At 35.2% G+C, this 9,770-nt stretch overlaps 1 protein-coding gene across 5 annotated transcripts in view; it reads right to left on the reverse strand.

Moving 5' to 3' along the window:
* LOC107755777 (forkhead box protein N3-like) overlaps window positions 1-9,770 on the reverse strand; it is a 109,370-nt gene that overhangs the window by 30,304 nt on the left and 69,296 nt on the right. For all 5 annotated transcript variants that reach the window (XM_016572678.1, XM_016572679.1, XM_016572680.1 and 2 more), the window contains exon 4: window positions 4,998-5,065. In XM_016572678.1, coding sequence (XP_016428164.1) covers window positions 4,998-5,065 — 68 coding nt within the window. The remainder of the gene's footprint in view (window positions 1-4,997; window positions 5,066-9,770) is intronic.

The following is a 9,770-nucleotide window of genomic DNA, read 5'->3' on the forward strand; positions in this document are numbered from 1 at the left end:
TGCCTATAACTCAAGAAGTATTAAAGATATTGCAATATGATTTTAGATTCTAGTTCTTAATAAACTTTTCTTTTGGGGTCTTCATTTTTAAGACCCTACATCGTTCAGTCCCAGAGATATGGGGATCTCAATGAGGCTCCATTTTCAGATTGTTGAATATTACCTATTTTTATGGGTTGAAAACCAAATGTTGGTCACTTTGTATACAGCAGATACTTACTGTATTTAAAGCAGAATGTCTGAAGAATAAGTAATGTTAAAACTAGGAATGCATCTTGTTTCCCTCTATCAAAACAATATGCACAGAACATACCTGTCCGAGTGCTAAAAATGCACTGAAATGGTCAAGTTAAGGCACGTTACCTTTCTCTCAGTAGTCTATTCATAGTTTTTGAAATTTGGTTGATTTGACACGGAATGACCCCATAGCAAACACATAGCATTATGAAGGATTTCCACAAATATGTAAAAAAGTTATAAATCACTGAGCCTCCTTTCACCAATTTAGCAACAGAAGCAGACTTTGTGTTCTACAGCAGTTCTAAACACAGCCACAGCTTTCTACAGGCTTTGAACTTCAGATGCGCTACTCAACATGAAGAGGCTGGGGAAAAACGCAGGAAAGAGCAAAAGAGAGGAAAGAGGGGGGTTTATTTGGATCGTTTTCATGGAGTGTCAAAAGGGCTTCCACAATCACCAAATCAATCCCGACCTACTGGTAACTGGGCGAGAGGTGAGAGGTGCTTAGCTGTGAGAGAGTGTGAGAAAATAACAGAAAGAGAGACAGAAAGAAAGAAAGGGGGAGAGAGAGAAAGCAATGATCAGTTTTGCAGTGAAACTGAAGGAGTAAATCTCGCTGGTAATCCCTTATTAAATAGTTCTTAGAACTTCTTGGTCTTTGTACGGTTCTGTGCTTGTCTTTTCCGTCAGTAAAAAGTCTGTTAAAATCCAATAAGAGGGCTGGGTATGGACCACTTGTCACAGTACTAATACACACCACCAGTGTGCAGGATCAGGATCTGAAACACTAATTTACCACAAGCTTTTGCTATAACAAGATCTCAGGAAAGAATAATGCTACATGCACTTGAAGTGCAACTTTTTAATAAAATAAAATACATAAATGCATACTTGCAGTATTATTCAAAAGTTTGGGGTGAGTTGATTTCACATTAATACCATTATAACTTCATATAAATGCTATAAAGTTTCTATTTATCAAAAAATCCTGAAATAAATTATTGCGATTTACACAAAAAAAGCAACACAATTTTTTTCAACATTTGTAACAAGAATTTTTATTAAATCAGCATATTAAAATGATTTCTGAAGAAATAGAAAAAAAATCTAATAATAAAATTTGACAATATTGTTTTTAACTTTTTGATTAAATAAATGCAAATAAATACATTTGTAAAATATAAAATGATAATAAATTAAAAATAACTATTCTGATTCCATTTCCTTCTCACATAACAAATCAGTATTTCATGTCTATTTATTTATTTATTTGGGTGGCCATTGTTTTAGCATACTTTCTATGTAAAAATACGATCAATTCCTGATGGCCCTACACGGAATATACTGTTTCACCCAGAAATACATTACATTATGGACTTAAAATGGGATGCAAATTGAAATTCCAGCTGACTTTACCGACTAGGCTACACATGCCCCCAGTCTGTGTTCACACTCGCTAACAATTTTTGACATGTTATGAAGATTCTAGTAGACTTCAAAGAAAGCCATTTTGAAACTAAATGACCTCTGGGCTGCCATGACTGACAATGTGCCAGTGATCGACCTGTCACCAATAAAAGCCATATAGTCAAAAGACCTGCAGCTAGTCCATCTAGAGACTTCACTGCAAATCTTCACCTCAGAGAGTTTAAGAACACAAAAAATGTAAATATTTTAGTCTCTTTGTACTTTAGAGTGATGAGATGAAGTTTCAAATGATATCTGAGGATGCAAGTCAATCACGTTCCGTCAATCACTCCCTCATCATCTCCAAACACAGTCTTGAGTGTCACTCCCAGCATCCTCAGAGACATTTCAACTATTTAGCAAGACACCAATGCTAGCAGACAAACCGAGAGCAATTCATTTCAATGCTCGTTCAGTATTTGTTACAAAACCAAAAAGCAAAATCTCCTTGAAAAATGTTATCTCTGAAATGAAGCCGGCTTGGACTTTCTTCTCCTGCCTTTGTTGAACCCATTCCAAATCCATCTTTCTCTTAAAAAGGATTATTTAACTTTTTGCCTTTTAAAAACTTCCTCCTAAATTGCTAATTATATCAAGCTAGCATCTTAGATCTAACTGATGTTTCAATAGCTATGCAACAGACAGGGCCTTGACAAGCAGAAGAAAACTTCACTTTAATGTTTAATGGCATATCTGAGAAAGAAGGATGGTGAAGGGCGCAGTACATGCGAATGTGCGTTAGTGTGCGCTAGCACTTCTGAGCTCAGCAGATGTCCCTCCTACAAATGTGGCAGCCATTGCAGGTGTATCGCTGTCGCCTCCCCATGCGTCAGATAATATCGCAGCCACAAAAGAGTTTACAAAACACATAGCTAACTGCCAATTATAGCGAACAAGTCGCTGCCTGCACGGCACCTCGATGCAGCGCACAAAAGCCGCTCTTCGAGAGGGTGTGTTGTGATTTTCTCTGTCATTTAAGCATGTTTAAGAAGGTGATGATATGTAACCGATTATATATAACTATAGGCAATCATTCGCACACATCAGATACTCATTATGGTGCAGGGGTTTATGTAAAAAAGCAAAATAATGTTCAGGCTGTGAGTAAGCAGCTAAAGTTGCTCTGCTGTGGTGCTGTTGGAGGTGGATGTCTGCTGGGCTTTGGACTGCTGTGAGTGTCACATTCGCACCTCGGATGGAAAACATATTTATAATAGCAGCTCTCACACCGCACTTCCATTAGTGTGCCGCTTTAAATGCCACCAGGTTAATTAAATCTCTGATTACTGTGATCCACATGCGTGAGTATACATGTGGAGGGAATCCAGCACATACTAAGGAGGAGAGATTTAAAGAAGGACATTTTCAGGACAAGAATATCAAGTATATCAAGTGAAACAATCCAAGCCATTGGTCAATTAATTTCCAGTCAAATTAAATATAGATCACATCTTAGGTGCACTGAATGCAAATTCATTTAGGTGTCTAAAGAACCACTTCCGGGCATGTCGATAAGTCAACCGCTTGTATCATTGGACCACAGTAGGCATTGCTCTTAAACTGTTAAGAGGTGGATTGATTTACTGCGACCAAACTGTGCTTTGTGCACATGAACCAGGCATGTGATTCCATGCATAACTTCCTGTCCTCTACCCACCATCTCTATCAATAAAAAGCAGCAAAATTCACATGCAACAAATAGAAAGTCTATTATCTTTAAAACATTGCTTACTGCTACTTTGCATTGACTAAATAAACTAAAAACACTGTAACTGTTATCGTGACACTTACTCTGCAAGTGCTGGGACCGAGATACTGAGGACCCATCCAATCCTCTGCCTGCTGAGGCTAATGAGTGTAATAAGGCATTTCATTGCAGCCATTATTAAAATAAGCAAGGAAACAGCCACAAAGTCTAGTTTTAAAAGGTTTGCTATCGTCGATTCAACTTTAAAAGGGTTCTGTGTACAAAACAATTAGTTTTTAGGCAGGCAACAAGCGTTAACCCTGTATGGTACACATTATCGTACCGGTCAAGTTTTAAAAAAGTAACCATTGTCGGCGCCCATAGCCTTGTGGTTAGTGCGTCAACATATAGCGCAACTGCGCTCACGGCGACCCAAGTTCGAATCCCGCCTCGAGGTCCTTTGCCAATCCTGCTCCCTTCTCTCCTCCCAGTGCTTTCCTGTCAGCTCTCTGCTGTCCTCTCACAATAAAGGCATAAAAAGACCATAAATATAACTTTAAAAAAAAAAAAAAATATATATATAGTAATCATTTTACACAACAAGGACACATTCAATTAATCAAAAGTGACCATAAAGACGTTTGTATTGTCACAAAATATTTTTATTTCTATCAATAAAAGAATACTTCAAAATGTTTCCACAAAAATATTAGCAGAAAAACTGAATTCAACATTAATAAAAATAATATATAATATATATTATAGTTATTTTTAATAGTTATTTTAAACTGTAATAATATTTCACAATATTACCATTAAATACCATTCATTCAAAAGAGGAAAATTCAAGAAAGCATAATGTTGCCATATGAAAAATGCTTTTATTTTAGGGGGAAAAAATCTTCAAAATAATTTATTTCTGAATTAAATGTTATATTTCAATAATTGGAACTCTTACATACTAAAGCACCATATTATCTGTTACTTTAAGCATTTTAATTTTATTTACAATATATTACGTTATATCCTTCTCTGTAAAAAGAGAGTAAATGAAAGCCATATGGATGCACCATACCATAAAGGGTTAAAGAACAAAATTTAGGCCAGGAAATTATCATTCATCAGTCAATCATTTATCTCATTTTATCCATTTAGCTTTCTTTGAATACTTTACACTTCAACAAGTTTGTTCAACAATAGGGGTAAGGACTTGCACGTCAGAACTGAGGGAAAAATTGCTCAGGATTACAGAATGAGACAAGAGAGAGGAAACAACTGAAAGGCTGGCAGGATCCAAATACCACATTGAAAAGAAGTGAAGAAAAACAGTCTCAGATTTGAAGCAGCTCTTTTTAAACCAGGGCAAACAAACCAAATAAACACCCACCCAGCTAATTCCTTTAGGAGCTAGCCAGGTACATGAATATGAGCCTCTTGTTGATGGAAAGGCTCATCTAAAGAGCATGCAAATAAACCAAGATCCCTTCTTGTAGTAGAACTGATGCGGGTAAAATAAATAAAGAGCACTTGTCAGTGGAACCACCGACACATTAAGGACAAAATGGTTCAAAGCGTGTAAATACGGTAAGACACGTCACTCTACCTTGTAGCAGGACTCCCTTGTTTTTTCTGTAAAAGGGACTTCCTGGCCAAATTGGAGGACTGGACATACTGTAAAGAAAACACAGTGGAGAGAATGATGAGAAAGTGACACAAACAGATGATGTACAACTGACAGATGGACTGCAATCCTGAAAAACAGACAGCGAAACGGCATGAAAGATATTTTAAGAGATAAACCGTGCCAAAAGAGAAAGCGCATATCCACAAAAAATTACCATGGTGACTGTAGCTTCTGCCAATTTTAATGTTGATACTGTAAAATCATAAATTAATACAGGATCACAGTTCAAGTTATCAAGTTATGAGATCATGTCATCACAGATTTACATTAATAACATTAACTGATGCAGCTAGCATTGCAATTTCCAAAAGATGTCTGTCTGATTATACATGGCTATTTTAAAGGAAAAGATCACGCAAAAATGATGCTGAATATCTACTCACTCTCAGGTCATCCAAGATGTAAATGATTTTGTTTCTACATCAGAACAGATCTGGAAAAATTTAGCATTACATCACTTGCTCACCAGTGGATCCTCTGCAGTGAATGGGTGCCGTCAGAATGAGAGTCCAAACAGCTGATAAAAACATCACAATAATCCACAAGTAATCAACACAACTCCAGTCCATCAATCCTAAATCCAAAAATTTCCTCAAGTGAAAAAGCCCCTGCTGTCCTTTCACATTAAAATCCACCTTTATATTTATATCTGTGCATATTTCACTCCTGATTCAGACGAGACATTTGACTTTAAAAACGTCTTAATGATGGATTTGTTTCTTACAAACACGTAGACTTTCACTTCAAAATACATTAATTGATGGACTGGAGTGGTGTGGATTACTTTTGGATTATTGTGATGTTTTTATCAGCTGTTTGGAGACTCATTCTGACGGCACCCATTCACTGCAAAGGATCCACTAGGGAACATTTCTCCAAATCTGATTTGATGAAGAAACAAACTCATCTACATCTAAGATGGCCTGAGGGTGAGTACATTTTCAGCAAATTTTTATTTTGGGGTAAACTCTTCCTTCAAGTATTATAATAAGATGAATTTCAAAACAGGGTTTTTCTACAGGGTTTTACCATGAAATTTGTCAGCTGAAGGAGCTACAGTAACAGTTAAAGCTAATCAAAACTGCAATAAATTAATACATTTAAAAAATCCAATAGAATAATAATAAAAAAAAAAATCTAAAACTAGTAAACCTTCAACAACTGAGTAGTAAACTTCAGGTACAATGGCAGGTTTTTGTATGGGAACTACAATACTTCTGCCCCAGGAACCAGCAAACAGCATTTGACCAAGTAAACAAAACATGGAGGCTTATGCAATGTTGAGACGTGACTATGCAGCAACATAGTCATTACATCCTCTTTCAAATTGAGCCCTCGTAGCTTTAATCATTACTTTGTGGTGGTGAGATGACAGGCCGGCTCAGGTGATGGTGCTGCAGACTTCAGTACGCAGCTACACAGCGGGAACTCTTCAACTGAATTACACATCCCCGACTGGTGAGACTTTTTTTTTTTGGCACAAATGAACTGAAAACATGGAGGCTTATGCAATGTTGAGACATGACTATGCAGCAACATTAGTCATTACATCCTCTTTCAAATTGAGCCCTCGTAGCTTTAATCATTACTTTGTGGTGGTGAGATGACAGGCCGGCTCAGGTGATGGTGCTGCAGACTTCAGTACGCAGCTACACAGCGGGAACTCTTCAACTGAATTACACATCCCCGACTGGTGAGACTTTTTTTTTTTGGCACAAATGAACTGAGCGATCAGGAAAACCATGTCAGCGCTCTGTGCTGTCACTCAGGCAGGAAAATTGGATGTTTATTTTTATTTTTATTTTTTTATTTTTTTATTACTGGTTTTATAAAATGCCTGAAAATAGACATTCGAATATGCATGTGATCAACAGGAAAAAAAGCAAGTTACTCTGCTGGCTGCAAGAATCAGACCTCAGGATTGCTCACATATAAAAGCTATGGATTTTTCTTGGTGATCATGGACATCCTTTAGAGTAGAAGGTCAACAGGTCCTTCGTGAAAAGAAGTGATTGTGTGAGGCAGGATGTGTGTACAAACTCAAAATGCATTTGAGAAGAATGTAAGGAACAACAGATCACCGTAACAAAACAACATCATACTCAGATGCCTGCGGTTCAGTATATTATTTGACATATTAGTATAATAAATCAAATAATATATGATAAACTTACTTATTTTATAATAAAATGTAACCATTATTGTATTAATAAAAATGTTAAGCATTCATATAAAAAATAGTAAAGTGATATTAAATTATATCATCAGTATAGAAACAAATTTTATTACTAAAAAATATTGAATAATTAAATTTTTTGATTATTACTTATATAAATAAAAAATACATTTAAATAATATATAAACATATACATGCAATAAATATAAAAATAATAAAAAATAATATAAATTAGAAAATTAGAAAAGATAAACTACTGTAAGTGTTGCAACAGCATGTAAACTGCAAAGTAATAAATGTTGACCAAATGTACTACTTGAGAACATTTGTGAGGAATATGAGTGCTTCAAATATGATCAGAGTTCCCAAATTCAGTCATGAATTTTCTCTTTATATTTTTCATCTCCTCCAATGCAATCTTCCTCCCTTAGCCATGATTTTTCATGCTCCATACTGTTTGCATTCCCAAACACTGATCATTTGTGACAGCAAATATGAATTTCCTGACCTTTTTGTTTGGGATTTGTGAAGTACTGGAGCATGGTTTCACATTTAGCAGTTCCCACAGAGTTTAGAAATGGTTTATCCACATCTCTGTTTTCTGACAGTTCCTTCTGATCTGAATATGTTTTGCTTCAAAGGTTACAATTATTTTTTCTTTAATTTTTTTTCGTGGATTAGCTGCTCAGTTTCTATCAATTATCTGCTCGTGTACGATTCCTTCTCCGTCTCACTGATCATACTCAGATGCCTGCGGTTCAGTATATTATTTGACATATTAGTATAATAAATCAAATAATATATGATAAACTTACTTATTTTATAATAAAATGTAACCATTATTGTATTAATAAAAATGTTAAGCATTCATATAAAAAATAGTAAAGTGATATTAAATTATATCATCAGTATAGAAACAAATTTTATTACTAAAAAATATTGAATAATTAAATTTTTTGATTATTACTAAATATATTACTAAATATTATTACTAAATATAAAAATTATATATATATATATAGTTCCTTCTGATCTGAATATGTTTTGCTTCAAAGGTTACAATTATTTTTTCTTTAATTTTTTTTCGTGGATTAGCTGCTCAGTTTCTATCAATTATCTGCTCGTGTACGATTCCTTCTCCGTCTCACTGTCTCGCTCAGCGCTCACTGTGAGCTTCACAAATCTAATCAAGAGCAGTCTAATCTTCAATTTAGCCCTCTATCCACTTTCTGCCTCCCTGTAGATTCAGAATGTGCAGACATTGGCTCTGTCATCTCCCCCTTCTTAATCTTCTTAGAGTATATTAACTAATTGAGAATTAGAACAAACAGAGGTGGCACAGGGCTTTGAGCACATTTGTCTACATGGTGTATTTAAAAGACTGCGGGTTGACGGGGCTGTTTTGGCTCTGGACCTCTCCTGATGAAGGAGCGCTCTACGGTGCGTGGCATCTCCGAGCATCGAGAGGCCGTGTGCCAAAGCGAACAAACACAGCACTGCCACTTCACATTTGCTAATCTCCGCAGGGCTGTTAGACTTCAGGTATCTGCCCTGACAGTTGAGGATAATTTAGTGTGAGAAGTAATGGAACCTCTCTATTTCTTTACAGATCCATTAATTACAGTGTTCCGTCAGAATGTGTTTGATTTATTTCCCTCTTTTTTTCCCGTTGAGAGTGATTAAAACATATCTCGGCACAGCTCAGACGCAGTTTGAGACGAACATCTTCATTAGCATACTAGTCGCCTAGCAACTGAAACATCTCTAACTTTCAACATATATATATATAAATTATACAAAAATTAAATAAATATATAAATTACATAAAAATTATAAGTCAAAACTCTGGCTACAGGAATCTATAACAAATATTTATCCTTACTATCTAAGAATAAAAAGTGTGCAGTACCAAATTATTCTAATGAAATAAAAATTTAAATTTAAACAGTTAGACAAACAGTTAAACCAAAGAAAGACTGCTGGCTGAAGAACAGTAAGAAAGAGCAAGATCCCCGCAGTGCTGGGTTCACCGTGCCATCTCTCCCTCTTTCTGCTTCTCCTTGCGTCTCTCTGAAACATCTCTAACTTTCAACTCTGAGATTTTTTCACTAACCTTACACCTGAGTACAGCACGCAGTCATTACTAATGTAAGGATCCACCAGTTCTGATTCACTTATCCCCTAAATGAGAAAAAAAAACACAGCGTACCTAAAAACAAGCAAAAAGTTCAAACTAAATACAAACACATTTACTTTTGCTCCTTACAACCACAATAAATGAGACTAATATCAGAACAGTATAAAAATATTCACTCCACAAAAATCAGTAAAGTAAACTTGTAAAGTATAACTTAAAAAAAGACCACTGTGAATTTAATTGCTGATTAAGATATTGAGTTGAAGACTTGCAAAAGAGTGCTAAAGGCAGAAATTAATATGAAATATTTAATATTAAATAAATATGTAATAAATAATAATAATAAAAAATATTTTGTATTAAAAATAAATAAATATAT

This window comes from Sinocyclocheilus rhinocerous, unplaced genomic scaffold (genome assembly GCF_001515625.1).
Source record: "Sinocyclocheilus rhinocerous isolate Xijiao unplaced genomic scaffold, SAMN03320098_v1.1 scaffold1163, whole genome shotgun sequence".
Lineage (NCBI taxonomy): Eukaryota > Metazoa > Chordata > Actinopteri > Cypriniformes > Cyprinidae > Sinocyclocheilus > Sinocyclocheilus rhinocerous.